A 16,934-nucleotide genomic window follows, 5' to 3' on the forward strand; every position below is an offset into this window, starting at 1 on the left:
CACACACACACACACACACACACACACACACACACACACACACACACACACACACACACACACACCTACACACACATACACACACACACACACACACACAAGCAGAAGGAACACACACACACACACACACATAAATAGATGGGTACAATGATGTGCATTAAGAGAAATAAGTCAAGTCAATGCTATAAATTAATCTTTTGACAAAGATCAGTTTAACTAATTTAGCTTTTTTCCTCCTTTTTGTTTATTTTTTCGTTTGATTTATTTTGTAAATGGTTGCACATGAACTGTAGATTATTGTCACCCATTTGTCTTTAGATTAAATGTTTGAGTTTGTGAGTTAATTAGTGTTTTGGTTCTTTCTTCAGGGCATTGTTCGACTACGATGGAAGCGCGGCAGATCTAACCATGCCCAATCAGCCCCTTCCATTTCATTTTGGGGACATCCTCCACGTGAGCAGTGCCGGCGACGAGGAGTGGTGGCCAGCCCGTCACCTGAGCCCCCCGCCCCCAAACTGCCCTGAAGTGGGACTCATCCCGAGCCGCAGGAGGTTAGAGTCTGAACAGTTTCACATAGGTGAAGAAAGTGATAGAGAGAAAGGAAAACAAATACAGAAGTTTGAATGAGATTAAATAGAAAAACTGATTTAATAGGAGATAATGGTACAAACACAGATATCACTCATTACAGTTCAATCCACGCTGGTTTACAGAGAACACCCCAACAATACTAAACAAACTCTTGGGTCCTTTCCTATTCATTTTATTCATTATTTAAATGTGCAATTTGTAAGAATGGAGTAACAACAACATCATGTGGTCACATTTGATTACTGCAGTCTTCAGCATTAGAGGGGTTTGACGTCTTGCTGTTAGCTTGCTGTTATAGTTCTGAACGACTCATTTAAGGAAGTAAAACGCCACAATTGACTCTTTATTCACTTCACACATACATTTCAGTGTAATATCGAGTTGTTGGTCATTTGAAAAGTAGCTTGAGATATTTTTAGAGCTTCGCATCTAATTCACCGTTTGCATTGTTAGCTCTACGTTAGCCACTAACCTGCTTCACCTGGTATTAGAGTAAAACATAAAGATGCTGTGGCTTCTTAGGAGTACAAGAAATAACTTCTGGGTGTCCCCGTTTACTGGCCTCGGTTTTTTGAACAACTCTGGAGCTTTTTCACTACTGGTGTCAAATTACAAGTGGGAGGTAGGTGCATACTCAGCAACTTCTCAAACGCACATAATGTAACAGTAACAATGTCCCTCTTTAATTTTTTCGGTCCCTGCGAGCGAGTTGTTAACAGAGCAGCATGGTAGAAAGAACGCACGCTTGGGTCCACTTCACTAAATGTGATGGGTAACTGGGTGATGATGAAACCAGCGACGACGACCTAAGTGAGACATCCTCATCTTAAGCTGCTCCGTTAGTAAATAAAATGTTTAACATAACGTTAGCTTGATATGTTAGCTTCCGTTTCGCTAATGGTGCGTTCGCTTTCTCCTCGGAACTCCGAATTTCCGGCTAGAAGAACATGAACACGCTCTAAAGTTTGGCTTCACTTTACTAAATGCGACGGGTGATTGGGTGAAGATGAAACCAGTGACAACGATCTAAGTGTGAGGCATCATCGTTTTAATCTGCTCCAGCAGCTAAATAAACTGTTTAAGATAACATTAGCTTGATAAATTAGCTTCCATTGCCACCATTGTTATCAGCTAATGGTGCGTTTGCTTTCTCCTCGTAAATTCTAACATCCCAGTAGGAAAAATCAAATGAAAAAGGACGGCAAAAGGAATGAAGATACACAGTAAATTTAGTTCACAGTAAAGATGTTTGCTTCAGTTTAATTATCAGCTTATAAAACTACAAGGACGATGTTAAAATACAAGCAGTTGTATGTTATTAATTGTGATATTTATCAAATGTGGTTATATATTGAGAAAAATATATATTTAATTATAAAAGAGAATTAAAATATTAAACACTCAAAAGTATCGAAAATTGGTACCTTTAAGTACCGGTATCGATTCCTAGGTACCGGGAATTAGTACCGAATCGATTCAAATGTCAAAGGTACCCATCCCTAGTAATAGTAGACACAGACAACAGGTTTGAGCGGTTTGAGTGATGTCATGCGATCATGTGACAAGTATATATTGACTTCAGGAGAAATAGTTTTCTTGGTTTCTTTCAAAGTAAGTGACTTTTAATTTTAGGCAAAGTGAAATAAACAGGTTTAAACAATAAATTACAATTTTTGAGTTGAAAGAATGAGAATTTTCAATTCAACTGAATTACACAGATGTTTCACTTATTGCAGTGCGTGCTTTGCAGCAGATCGTGGAAGAAAAATCCGTAGCACAATAATAAAAATATTCATAAACAACCTTGTTTCATTCCTCTGATAGAGCTGAATGTTAGTTTCTGGTCCAAACTCCTTCAGACAGGTTGAACTGCACTAGAGATGTTTAAAAAAAATCTATCATGTACAAGGAATGTAATTGAGAGGAGAGAAAACAGAACTATTCTTAGTTATTACCTCTTTTTCTCACATCGAAGATTCCTCCCATGGCGCAGGAGACAGACAGACGCTGACAGGTTTCTGAGGTGTGAGAAGACGGTTTAAAACAAGTCGTGTCGTCACGCGTGACACAGAGAGGTGCTGTGGAGGGAAGGGTGTGAGGTGTGATGAAGTGGAAGGAGAGAAAGTGAGGAAGTGCAGAAGGATGTTAGAGAGAGCTAGGAGGGGGATTTTGTGGGTGTTTCATATGGGGCTGATGGAATAACTGTCTTATGGTAAAAGTCAAACATCTGAAGTGAGAAACAGATACATTCATAGCTTCCAACAGAACTTTTCATTTAGTTGTGTTTTATATTTCTTTCAATAGTTGTAATTCTGAATAGTCTAGTTTTATAGTTGTTTAGCTCTTTGCTAATAATAAGCAGCTAAACACTGTGAGGTTAGAACTGCTGGGTTTCTGGTCCCAGACCGTAAAAATGCATCGTGTTTATCATTCGTAGCTTCTGGTGTTTTTATGTTTCTTTATTTGAATCCCCTTTCCTTTTTTTTTTTGCTTCCCAGAGTGGAGAAGAAGGAGAGGTCGAGATTAAAGATGGTCAGAGTGACGAGATCTCAAGACAGAACGGTGAGCGTCCAGATATTTTTTTTTTTACTTAAAAGCAAAGAAAATCTAATTAAATATTTTCTTTTTTTATATACACATGCAAACTGGTCCTGTTACAAAATAGTTTAAATACATAATCTGATTTTACTTTCATGCTGATGTAAATTTTTCCCAAACACGTTTCATCATTTTTCCTAAAGAAAGCCAGTTTTGCTGTAATAACAATAAACCCTAATATAACAAAAACAATAATTTGAAATAATTGCTTTTTTAGGGAGCTCCTTCATGACAAAAATCATGAACTAAAAACTTTGTTGACCCAAATTTTAGCTTTTCTTTGAGAGCAATTTGAGAGATTTGAGTTCAATCATCACATAAAACTTTGGGAAAAGATTAGGGCCATTGAAAAGGAAAAGGAAAAAAATAAGATTTCTGATTTTGTTTCTCAGAAGTCATAAGTAAAGCTTGGTTTGTGCTGGACGCATCCGCGAGGTTCGCACGGCTCCGCGCGGCAAAATTGCGTCATTTTAACAACCACGCCCCTCCACCGCGCCTCCGCACGGACCAAACTTTCCGCACCGCACACCTAGAAAATTTTCTCACCACGCAGACGGTCGGATGCGGAAAAACATGGTGGACTGGCAAGAACTAGTATGGCAGAGGTTCGTAAATACAGACATTTGTATGATTCAGCTCTCAGAGATCACCGTGATCAACATGTTGTTAATAATTTTTGGAGAGAAATAGCTCGCACTGTCAGAAAAGACGAGGACGCTGTTAAAAAAATGCTGGAATGCCATGTTGTAAACAACAGTAATTTTTACTTCTACTACGGTTTAGTGTTGGATGCATGCCGTAGAGCTCCATGCTGCCCCCTACAGTTTGGGAGAATATTAGCTCACCGCAGAGACAAGCCGCATGAACCATAAACGCTGCAATTTGTGAAGCGTGTTCCATCCACGAGCCGCATCACCAAGCGGAAAGTAAAGGTGTCAAGCATAAACCAAGCTTTAAAATCCAGAGGGGTTTGAATGGAGGCAACTGGACTTCTCTGGCTTCTTGAAAACGTCTCTCTTCTCATCCGAGGAGCTTTATCAATTCTGACTGTAAGATGGGAGAGTCAAGCTTACAAACTGTAGCTGTCTGTTGTTGCTTAATGAACTGAAACTACCTATGAATAAACCTTCTCCCTACCTCCCGACCAGTTGTTTATGCCGTTAGGCTCTATTGTGCAGGAATGTTGTTTTAATTAGACACAGTAGGGTGTGGTAGCTCGTTAAGCAACAACAAACAGCTACCCTTTAAAAGCGTGATCCTCCCATATTCCAGTCAGAATTGACAAAGCTCCTCCGATGTGAATCAAAACGTCTTCAAGAAACCGAAGAGGTCCGGCTGCCTTCATTCGAGCCCTTTTGAATTAGCACGACCTGGATGACTGAGAACCTTCACCAGCATAAGAGTCAGAAATCCGAGGTAAAAAAGGCAGAATTCTTTTTTTTTTAATTAATTTATTTTTATTTTCAGTGGCCCTAATCCCCGTACGCATCAGTCAATCAAACACCAGCACGTTCCTATAAATATTAGCTAATTAGCCCTTAATTAAAGACAAAGTGCTCATTGTTGCTTGGATATTAGAGCAGCAGAAAGTTTCACTTTCACAGTCGGTGCAACGTGGCCTTAATCACACCTAACGCAGCATGATGATGAGCGCTGACACAAATTTAACACCAGCTATTGATATCACGGTGTTGTCAGCTTGCTCTCCTTCTGTTTTCTTCACACAGCGAGGAGCAGCTCTGCGCGAGGAAAATTTGATAATTAGGAATGATCTCACTCAAGCACTCTGTCTGTGTGATTGTGTGAGATCCAGCTGTGTTTATGCTGATAACAAATGGTGACTATGTATGTTTTTTATATTTAATTAACACTTTCATTTTCTTCTGTTTCCTTGCAGGATCAGGATGATAAAGGTAGGTAGCCTCTCCATCACTGACACCTTCTGGTCAGTTTATGCATCTCCAAGTCCTGCAATCCTGACTGACTCAAAAATCATTGATTTTCACACTATTTTATGCAAATTTATTATTTATGAATTTGAATGTGACCTTGTCCTTATCCCAATCTGCTGCTTTAATAATAATAATAGTAATAATACATAGAATTTATATAGCGCTGTTTAGGACACTCAAAGTCACTTCCATGCACTCTCACATTCACACACCGCCAGTGATGGTAAGCTACTACATAGCCACAGCTGCCCTGGGGTGGTCTGACAGAGGCGAGGCTGTCATTTGGCGCCATCATCTACCTCCTGAGCTACTGCTGCCCCACAACAGCTGTGTTCCACACAGTGTTCTGTTTCTGCCCAAATGTTTTCATAAAAAGATGTAACACTGCTTCGAGTTGGGGAATCTGTGTCGTACTGCACTAATGTGTCCTAAAACGTTGTTACATGTTGACTTTTGGAGGTCATAATTCACTCCTTTGAACTTGTATTTTGCAGAAATATGCACATTTGCATTTTTCAAAACTCACCCATTGCATCCTTTTGTGCTGCCATGTGGGTCTCCATCGTCCCCGTAAAAAAAAAAACATCCATCTGTCTTCTGTCTGTGTTTGATTTTAGAAATTATGTGCCTAAAAAAAGTTGTTTCAAAGACTAGAATAGAACTACCTCACACCTGGAGGAGAGCAGCTGCTCTGCTCTAAGCCCCTCCCAGATAGCTTCTCAGCCTACAGCAGCCTGAGCGGGGGGAAAAGTCATAATATGTTCTTTCATTGTTGAATAAGTGCGCGTGTGTGTGTGTGTGTGTGTGTGTGTGTGTGTGTGTGTGTGTGTGTGTGTGCGTGCGTGCACGTGCGTGCGTGCGTGCATGTGTGTGTGTGTGACCTGATTGTCCTTCCAGAGCTAGTAACCTCTGACGCCAGTGATAGTGAGAGTAGTTCTTGTAAGTGTAGACACCCCGGTCATTTGTTTCCCTATTTCTTCCTCCTTTTCTTTTTCGCTGTTGCAGCTAACTACATCCTCTTTTTTATGTGTGTGTGTGTGTGTGTGTGTGTGTGTGTGTGTGTGTGTGTGTGTGTGTGTGTGTGTGTGTGTGTGTGTGTGTGTGTGTGTGTGTGTGTGTGTATTTGCTCGTGTTTTGGTGCTTGTCTCGGGGCCGTGCACACACGCAGGTATCTTTTGTGTGCGGTGGCTTTTGAGCATGCTGGGGTTTTTTGTTTTTGTGTGAGTTTCTTCTCTTTGCTTTTCTAGACTGCTGCAAACGTCTGATCTAGGCGGGTAAAAGCGTGATTCAGTGTCGGGAACAGAAACCTTGCAGCCTCTAATTGTGTTCTTCATGTGTGTTTAAACAGCTGGCCAGGAGGAGATCCTCCTCACGTACCAACCTGTCATACAGCAGGAAGGTCAGTGTTATTACTTTTATTCTATCTACCCTTATTTCAGTCATTGCTGTGAGTTATGAATGAATGAATCAGCCTTAAAAACTCTCTCAAGTGTTTGGCCTTCAAACTTAAAATAAATACAGAAAACCTAAAACATCTGCGCTCATGAAAACAGGTTTTATGAAGCTTTACGGGAATTAGTCGTAAAAAGTGTATTCCACCATTTTCATGTATCAAACAATAAACTTTTGATTGCTTTACTTCTTTAACATACAGCTGAGAGATTAACACATATGGCTTGTTGCTGTGGAATAAATTGATTATTTTATTTCTATTTTAAATCTGCTTGAAGGTACTTTTGACACTTCTCAGTTCAAACATTGAAAGCTATGAGGTCAAAAGACACTGATAGGTTCAACTTACTGAGCATCTTAAGGCTTTAACCTCTTCCTGTTTGTCTGTTTCCAGTTAATTACACGCGGCCCGTCATCGTGCTTGGACCGATGAAAGATCGGGTCAACGATGACCTCATCTCCGAGTTCCCAGACAAGTTTGGCTCCTGCGTCCCACGTGAGTTACCTCACCTCATGAGGAGTTCCAGGGGCACCTCACATGTGGATCTGGGAAAGTGCAACTTTGACCTTGAAAAAGGACAGGAAGTTCCTTCTTATGACTCAGGGTGTTTCTCAATGCCAAGTAACCTCGCCTTGATGTCTTGGCCCCTCCCCGGTTGCCTAGGAGATACGTCATCGGGAGCCGCCAAGACGTGTTCCAATGTTCATGTTCTACAGAGGCGTGTGTTCTCTGTTTGTTAGCCGTTTAGCTAGCTGAGTGAGTATACGTGGGAGGTGTCTTGTAGCCTAGCCTTGGTCAAAAATTACCCAGAATGCACCACAGTATTTTCAAAAGAACGGCGGATCAGAAGCCGGCAGCTACTTCGGGGGCAAATTTCAAGTTTAAAAGTAAGTCAACTAATTAAAAATGTTTTTTAGATCCAAAGAAGTTTTCTATGGTTGGTTAGTTGCTTAGTAGTAGCAGCTTCGGTGGCTAGCGGGTAGTAACTCACTTATGTTTTTTATTTAATAAACAAATACACAATTTAAAAAGTAAAAGGCTCGTTATATATTTATATTGAAACTAATACCTATAAAATACAACGTTATCTCCCGTGTCACATGACGTTACGTGACCGCCGTGGAAGCCGCGGTCATGTGATGCAAGTCTGTTCCATTTAACATTTTCGTTGGCAAAGGAAGGACAGTGTCCTCGCAAGGCCAGGCGCCTTGACATTGAGAAACACCCACAGTTTTGATTGAATGATTTTGAGTATATTAAAGTGGTTTTACTTTTAGAGCTCTCTGGATTAGAAATAACAAATGCTAGTTTATTTTTTATTAGCTATTACTTTGAAAGAAAGCTCACAACTTAAACTTGGTACGGAAATGAAATTAGCTTCTGGAAAACTGCTTAAAAATCTCTTGAATGTCTCTAATGTGTCCTTCTGATGCCCAGACACAACACGGCCGAGACGAGACTACGAGGCAGACGGCAGAGATTACCACTTCATGTCCTCCAGAGAGCTGATGGAGCGAGAAATTCAGGAACACAAGTTCATCGAGGCGGGACAATACAACAACCACCTGTATGGAACCAGCATACAGTCTGTGAAAGAGGTCGCTGACAAGGTGAGGCTTCAGGCGACAACAGGAGCGAGAGAGACGACCGCTCAAACGTGGCTTATGACTGGTTTCATGTAACCATCACAGGGTAAACACTGCATACTGGACGTGTCTGGGAACGCCATAAAGCGTCTGCAGATGGCCGGCCTCTACCCCATCGCTATCCTCATTAGACCGAACAGTGTCGAAAACATACTGTAAGTGGCAGAAACACCTAAAACCTGAAATATAAACACAACCAAACCTGTGTTTGCGCATTTCTAGCTGTCATTGACTTGATTAAACCATTTTCTACAGAGAGATGAACAAACGTTTGACTGAGGAACAGGCGAGGAAGGCTTTCGACAGAGCTGTCAAGCTGGAGCAGGAGTTTGCAGAGTACTTTACCGGTTAGTCAGCTGCAAACACACACACGTACTAGTACATGTGTACTAATACTACTATTAAAGCAAGCAATGCTTTTCAACATGCAGTTTAAAGGTCTTGTTTACTTGTCGGTACATTAGCTGGTCTCTAGTATGAATGAGTGTCTCATGAGTCATTTTCTGTGGAGAAGAAAAAGCTCTGGAACTCGTGATTCAGGAAGTAGAAGTTAGTCGGAGGGGCAGAAAAACGACAGGATTACGAGTCTTACTCATCAATATTCATGATTCATTTCTTTATGTAGCGCCAAATCACAACAAGAGTCATCTCATGTCTCCTGTCTAATTAAGCAGATTGCATCGAGTCACTGTGTCAGTGATGCAGTTTAAATGAAAAGTAATGATGGGTGTTTCGACCACGCCAGTCACGTACTTTGAGATTCATCAGCGTGTAAAAGTTTGAAATTGGCATGACTACAAATCAGACATCGGCACGTCGCATATGTGACGTCACCAGATAATCTCCTCTCCCCTGAAGTAGCTGCTACTTACCAGATGACTAGTTTTTTGGTGTTTCTTTCCTTCTGTAGAAAGCTCGCTGAACTAAAAGCCCTTTCCCCTCCATTTTCTCCGTGTCTGGTTCGATGACGTCACTTTCGTGAAGCGCATCTGTAGTCCTGGACTTATTTTCATGCAAAACCTAAAATAGTGTTTCCCCCTGTTCGAAAATGAGCGCGTTCTTGGTATGAAAATGTGTCTTTAACATTCACAAAAATCATATGTGAAATCCATGGCACAAAACAAGCGGAATTAGAAAATAGAGTTTTTAGCCCGTTGACTTGCATTCATTCTTTCATTCTTCCGGGGACCCGTGATGCGGAAGTAGAGGGGCGTGACTTAGGCTCCCTATATTAATTAAATTCAAGTTTATTTATATAGCGCCAAATCACAACAAGAGTCGCCTCAAAGCACTTCACATAATAAACATTCCAATACAGGTCAGTTCATTAAGCCAATGAGAAAACAGTTTCCTATGTAAGGAACCCAGCAAATTGCATCGAGTCACTGACTAGTGTCAGAGTCTTTACAGCAGTCCTCATACTAAGCAAGCATTTAGCGAAAGTGGAGAGGAAAACTCCCTTTTAACAGGAAGAAACCTCCAGAGGATCCTGGCTCAGTATAAAGGTTGGTTTATGCTTGACGCGTCCGCAAGGTCCGCACGGCTCCGCGTGGAAAAGTTGCGTCATTTTAACAACCACGCCCCTCCACCGCGTCTCCGCACGGCCCAAGATTTCCGCAACGCGCACCTCAGAAAATTTCTAACCACGCGGACGGACGGACGGACACGGAAAAACATGGCGGACCGGCAAGAACTAGTATGGCAGAGGTTCGTAAATACAGATATTTGTATGATTCAGCTCTCAGAGATCACCGTGATCAACATGTTGTTAATAATTCTTGGAGAGAAATAGCTCGCACTGTCGGAAAAGACGAGGACGCTGTTAAAAATGCTGAAATGCCATGTTGTAAACAGTAATTTCTACTTCTACTATGGTGTGGTGTTGGATGCATGCCGTAGAGCTCCATGCTGCCCCCTACAGTTTGAGAGAATATTGGCTCACCGCAGAGAAAAGCCGCACGAACCATAAACGCTGCGAGTTGTGAAGCGCGTTCCATCCGCGAGCCGCATCACCGCGCGGAAAGTGAATGCGTCAAGCATAAACCAAGCTTAAGCAGCCATCCACCACGACTCACTGGGGATCGAGAAGACAGAGCAGACACACACACACACCCACATACACACACAACCACACACACACACACACACACACACCAAGTAATGTTTCTATGTTTTCATTGTGATTTCTTAGTAAATATTCTATTTGGCGAGGGATAAACTTTATTGTATTTATTCTAGTGAATCTATAATTAAACATGTAAACTAGTAGTAGCACATTCAATGTCAAAGAAAGTAAAAAGTTATTATCAGGAGAGGGAGAATGTTTAAGTGATTAGCAGCAGTGTGCTAGCTGATGGTCCCCTCCATGAGGCCACCACAGCTCAGCAGAACATCATTATAGCTTTGTCTGGGGAGAAAAACACTTAGAGAAAAAAGAAAGTTAACATATACCGGTATTATATTATTCACTTCCTTAGTGAACGAGACCTTGAACACAAATATAGGCAGTTATTCTGACCCTGAAAGCAGCAAGGGGGAAAAAATCTATTTTGTATGAAATGATGCACACAAAAATTCACACGTCTGGCTGTTTGACGAAACGTTTCCGTGCTTTTTGTAAGGTTGCATCTCAGTTTAATTCAATTTCAAATGTTTTTGAAACAAATTTGATGCCAAAAATGTAAAATTACTACTTGTTGCAAAAACTTTGAGAAAGAAACGTTCGACTGGACCGTTATTATGATGTTCTATTAATCAGCACACCTGCAGAACACTGATTTCATTGTTTCTGTCTCTCGCAGCTATTGTCCAGGGCTCATCTCTTGATGAGATTTACTCACAGGTGAAACAGATCATTGAGGAGCAGTCTGGTCCTTACATCTGGGTGCCCACCAAGGAGCGACTCTGAATAAACACATACACACACACACACACGCGCGCACACACATCACTCGCTCATCACTTCCCACTTGTTCATTTCTTATATTATCAGCCTGCTTTCTCTCTTTTACATTAACACATGTATTCACAAAAGCACATGAAGTCAGCAAGGCTGGGACTTTCTGGGACCACTTCTTCCTGAACTGGGAGGGGCTTATGTCTCTGCAGCAGCCTATTGGTGGATCTTCCTACAGCTCAGTTCCTTAATGTTTAAGGAGTTGGTTCAAATCAAAGCAACGTGTACCATTCTCTAACTGATTTCGTTACTGTTCTTCTTATTGTTGTCGTTGTTTTCATATTAACAGAGTGATGCATTCATGTATGGTTTGTAATGATAATATTGTCACCACGAGGCAGACTTTTGCACGCTGTAGCTTTAAGAGCATGTTTGTGGGACAAAGTCTTGATCTTCTTCCTTGTCTGTCCTTCTATCTACTAGTCTTTACTCATGGCATTTCTTTATATTATTTCTATGTCATTTCTCATCCTTTCACCCCATCCTTCTCTCTTCTTAAATTCCTAAACCTTTAGATATAAAGTGGATTTTATTATTGTAATAATGTTGTTTCCGCAGCAATTTTTGCATTCAGGGCCAAAGTATTGAGCAGCTACTGTTTATCAATGTAGCAAGAAAAATAGATGTAATCAGTTCAGAGTTTCTGGGCTTGAAAACAAAGTATTTAGTTTACATTGCAGAAAGTAGAGTTATACTACCAAAAACAACCTTTATAATGGTGGTGGAGACAATTTAGAGCTTCTATTTTTGGGACTAGTTACTTTCTGTTGTGAAAAAAAGGCATTAATTAGATATGAAGTGATTTTTCCCCCCCATTGTAATGTTTTAATGCTTTTCAGTTTGACAACATTTGTTGCACTGGCCGCTACTTTAAATACACAACCTACAGCCCCACTTGCAATTTTTTTATTTTTTTATTTATAGCTGTCTGTTGTTGACATCGTTGGAAATGCTCAGTCCTGATGTTAAACTCTTGTTTCACTCACGATAAATAGTTCATTTTAGAGTCGAATGGTTCAAAACTTTGACTTTTAGAAGAGTTTTCAGAGTTTTACCAAGTCTCTGAGAGGTCATCTCAAGAGCAGCCAATCAGAGATCGAAGAAATGATGAAAAGCAACTAAACTCAAAGCAAACTTTGCTAAATATTTATTGAAAAGATTGAAATAAATGGTTAAAACAATCTTTTTTTTTTTTTTTTGGTTAGTGAACATTTATCAAAGTAAAACAAAAATAGTCAGTAGTTTATAAGTACAGGCTCAGATTCTCCAATATTAATCTTCTTAAAGAGTCTTCCTCCCACGACGGCTTCTCTGCCTCACTAGGAGTCCTCCATCTCTTGTCATCTCCTCTCCAACCCGGTGTGGCGTCACTTCAGCTCTTCCACATTAAATAGTGTCTCATCTCCTTAATCTATGCTACCATCACAATCATAATCATCAGCATCATTGTTACAGCTTTCCGTCTCGCTGTAGTCGCACTGATGAGGGCTGGTTTTCTAAAAGCATCACGTGTGACAGGAGTTGATGCAGTCTGTTCACGCTCACCTGTTTTACAGTGCGTATTAAATATCAGAGCAGTTTTATTTACAGCCAGTTTGCTAAATGTCTAAGAAGTCACACGTAATCCACTGGTGAATGTTAATCCACCGCACGACATTTTTAGCCAACGGTTTTGGATGAGTTGGAACTTTTAGTCTTTGTGAGCATGTGGGACCTCAGCACTCCACGTGATGTTTAATTTTCCATCCTTACTTCACACTTCATGTCTTTGCTTAAATATCTATGGGAACCTTTTAGCTTGTTAAGCTCAATGTGCTGGGGTCATAAATCGTAATAACCTGAAATGTGATGATAATCTAATGTCAAGTGTAACATTCAAGATGCTTTTGATGACACAGCCCCCTGTATGGACCTCGTCAGCCACCCACTCCCCATTTCCACCTCCAACCCCGAGGCGACTCCTCCAAGCTGGCTGGAGACCAGAGACGTACAGGAAAACGGTTCTGTCAACTAATAAACCTCCAAATTCTAAATAAATGTGATTCCCCATTTTCCCATTTCTACCCTCCCGACGCACCGGTAAATGTTTGCCATTCACTGGTTGACAGAACTGGGATCTGTGTGGCTCTGGCTATGTGTTGTAGCCGGGGGACCCATGCCACTGTCCGAGAGTAAAGCACCGATGCAAAGAATCTGTTTGAGAGATGGATCTATATCTAACATATTATAATATTTGTCCCTGCTCTAACTGCCTATTTTGGTACAAATAAAAATAAAAGTCTTTAATGAGATTTACTGAAGTCACTTTACCTTTGACCATGGTTCTTTATTTTGTGATGTGGAATGTGTGTGAATATGAATTTTCCATAATCTACGGAAATGTTATATTTTCCTTTACTCCAACCTCCACTGTTGCTTTGTAGTGATGTGTTAATTAGTCATTTATTGGTAATCCAGCCTTATTTATTTTACGTATTTTTTAATTGTTTGCCTCTCTTTGGAGAGTTACTTGTCAACTTAAAGAGCAAGTCACCCCCAAATCAACTTTTTTTTCTGATAAACTATATAAATGCATGTCTAATCGTGCTGCAGACACGTGTAGTCAATAGTTTTGCACTTAAGTGCATGTTAGTTAAAATTAAAATGTTCTGCCTGAATCTGTCAGTGTTGTGCCATTGTCAGGTAAAAACTCTGCACTGCAGTTTAATTTAAATGCCATCTGCAATCTGCCATTTCAGGACATTACACTATTGGCTAAGAGCTACCCTAGAATGGTAGCTGGTACCATATGATGTCACAATATCGTTTTGAGCCTGTGTGTGTATTTGTTAGCGGCTCTGCCCTCTCGGTCTGCTAGACAACAGCATTTGTTGCATTTTTCAAACAGGAAGTGGGAGTGGAGTAATACTCTGGTAGGGGGTGACTTGCTCTTTAAAGTTACAGTATAAGTGCACAGGAGACGGTAACAGTGTTTACAAAAACACGCTGGACAACCGAACATTACTGTTATTCTCTTAACTTGCACTATAATACAAATAAACATTTCTAGACAACACTAAACTGCAGATTGTTGCCAACTAGGACATTCTTTTCAATAATCCATCAGAGATCACAGCTGATGTCTGCAGGTGCAGCAGCAACACATTCTCATTTATTTGTGCTCCGGAAACTTTAAGAAAGCTGTAGTACAAACACAAGGTAAGGTTATTTCTGGGATGCATCAATTTCCGCACGAGGCATGAGTGTCAAAATAAAAGTCTAATGCAGAAATACGATTTTTCTTATCTATGTAGATTACGTCTATGCATGTGACCTGATGGCTTATTTACTGCCAGTGTCTTTTGAGAAGTGTAACAGTGTTTTTCAAGGCTTTAAACCTGGCAGACCACTGCAAATGTGTTAAAAATATGAGTAAAGTTGACCTTTAAAATCTATATATGAATAAACGGTGTGTTCTAGACCTGTTGGCCGGCTAGAGGTGCGCATTCACGGACAAGAGTTGCTTCCAGCTATAGTCTCAGAAGTAGGGAGGACAGCTTAAAGCAGCTTTCTGGAGTTTTCCGCCTTCAGAAATGTATGATTTGTCAGAAATCCTTAAAAGCGACCTTATGTACTGTGATATAATGCAAGCGATACATCTTTTTTTGCTAAGCACGCCCCCTGCCCCGCAGAGCTCTGTGCAATAGGGAACTGAGCGCCGACCAGAACCAACCAATAGCGTTAAACTACCGCTTACATGCTTCAATTATAATACCTCGGCTGATGCACTTTTCATGGACAAGTCTAAAAATAAACATATGAGAACACGTGACATTAGAGTAATATTTGTAAAACGTGTTTTAGCTCTGTTTGTCGGCTACAGAAGCACGTTTAGAAACGGAAACGTGAAGTCGCCATCTTAAAACAGAAGTGTGATATGCTTGTCAGCCGCTAGATTTGTGCCATTGGATAAGAGAAATACTTCAGAAAGAAGTTTTAAGCAGCAATGCATTTAGTATTAAGTAGTAAATAAATTTGTATTTGCAAGTATTAGTGACCAATACATAATTACCTACTCCCATGCACTTATTGTTTTAAGTGCAATCAGTTTTCATGCTTCTTTCAAGTCAGGCTAACTAACCTGAGTTTATAGCATAGCATAGCATAGTTTATTTATATAGCACATTTAAAATGCAGCATGGGAGCTGCCCAAAGTGCTGCACAGGCTAAAACAAAACACACCCATTACAAGGAGCTAAAACTAAGGATAAAATCTCAATTAAAAGCAGAGAAAACATGAATAATAAGAACACATTAAAACAATGACACAATAAAACACTAAAACGAGTCACTGTCTAAAAGCCAAAGTGTAAAAGTGGGTCTTTAAACGAGATTTAAAAACCGCCAGAGATGGAGCCTGCCGAACTCCAATGGGCAATGAGTTCCATAGCTTTGGGGCAGCATGGACAAATGCTCGTTCACCCCGCGATTTGAGCCTCATCCGCGGCGTGTGCAGCAGCAATAGGTCAGCCGACCTCAACGAGCGGGTGGGCACATATGGAGTGAGAAGGGCAGAGAGGTAGGAAGGTGCCAGGTCACTGAGCGCTTTAAAAACAAAAGTCAGTAACTTAAACTGCACTCTGAAAATGACAGGGAGCCAGTGAAGATGTCCCAGGACAGGTGTAATGTGGCTACGTCGGTGTGTACCCGTCAAGAACCTTTACAGTGTTTACAGTGTATATAGATGTTTTGTTCACTAGTCAATTTGTCCCAAAGTCAGACATGAAAACAAAGCACAGAAGAATCTGTTGATATCCAAAACCACTTCACAACAAGTCTCCTATTAAAACGGTTAACAGATGTCTCACTATTTGGCAAGAAACTGGTCAAGTATTGCATCCTTTTCACCCTAACACACATTTATAAAGTTTTACAGGTTAATTAATAATTTCTAAAGTATTAGCATTTTAAAGGGGAGCCTTATTGTAAAGTAGAACAGATCTATATTATAAAAATTGCAATTTGGAATCAAAAAGCATTTAATAAGAGATGTTTAAATCTTAACAGAACAGAATAGATGTCATGTAGGCAGACCAGAAACAAGCATGTTAGGTACATTTTAAGTCGCTTCGGATAAAAAAAAAGTCAGAAAAATGTATTTAAAAAAAACCTTGAAGGGGATGAGGAGAAACTGAAATCAGCAACAACTGTAAAAACCAGAACCTGGAGTGAATCGGTCCCAAGAATTCAGCCAACACCAGAATGAAGCAGTAATCATGGACGTAATTTTTTGGGGGGGGACAGGGGGGACATGCCCCCCCCCCCCCACACACACACACACACTTTTTCCAAAGTCAGGTTTTGACCCCTGCACGTTTTACTATCCAAAAACAATATTACACTATATTAAATTGACACTGGTTGAGCTCTAGGACCAAGCGGAAAACAACCGTTTGTGTTGAAGCCTGTTTCCCATTAGAGCATACTGTAAATATACCCCCCCCCCCCCCCCCCCCCACTTTTAAACTGAAAATTACGTCCATGGCAGTAATAGTTCTTCATTGGTGAGGATTTATTGCTCTGTCCCAGATGCTGAGCACAGGAACCGTTTGCTGGACTGCTGAGTTTCCTGACAAGCAGCACTGGAACATAGACAGAGCAGATGGTTAGCAATCTCTCACCAAGAGAGGGCAATCCAGGGGGCGTGGTCATGAGTACAGTCCAGGTGGGTACACGAGAGTTGGATATCAGGAAGGCAC

The 16,934-nt window shown here is 40.7% G+C and overlaps 1 protein-coding gene across 12 annotated transcripts in view; it reads left to right on the forward strand.

Annotated features, from left to right (window-relative positions):
• Positions 1 to 13,487, forward strand: part of LOC107392960 (discs large homolog 1-like protein) — a 178,785-nt gene extending 165,298 nt beyond the window's left edge. For 11 of the 12 annotated variants that reach the window (XM_015971056.3, XM_070554288.1, XM_054752084.2 and 8 more), the window contains 9 exons: positions 369 to 551; positions 3,090 to 3,153; positions 5,087 to 5,102; positions 6,490 to 6,540; positions 6,988 to 7,089; positions 8,032 to 8,204; positions 8,286 to 8,395; positions 8,496 to 8,587; positions 11,042 to 13,487. In XM_015971056.3, the coding sequence (XP_015826542.3) occupies positions 369 to 551; positions 3,090 to 3,153; positions 5,087 to 5,102; positions 6,490 to 6,540; positions 6,988 to 7,089; positions 8,032 to 8,204; positions 8,286 to 8,395; positions 8,496 to 8,587; positions 11,042 to 11,148 (898 nt within the window). In that variant the 3' untranslated portion in view covers positions 11,149 to 13,487. Of the gene's footprint in view, positions 1 to 368; positions 552 to 3,089; positions 3,154 to 5,086; positions 5,103 to 6,038; positions 6,081 to 6,489; positions 6,541 to 6,987; positions 7,090 to 8,031; positions 8,205 to 8,285; positions 8,396 to 8,495; positions 8,588 to 11,041 lie in introns of all 12 variants that reach the window. The other variant, XM_054752087.2, reaches the window with a different exon arrangement.
• Positions 13,488 to 16,934: the final 3,447 nt, after the last annotated feature.

This window comes from Nothobranchius furzeri, chromosome 8, assembly GCF_043380555.1.
Source record: "Nothobranchius furzeri strain GRZ-AD chromosome 8, NfurGRZ-RIMD1, whole genome shotgun sequence".
Lineage (NCBI taxonomy): Eukaryota > Metazoa > Chordata > Actinopteri > Cyprinodontiformes > Nothobranchiidae > Nothobranchius > Nothobranchius furzeri.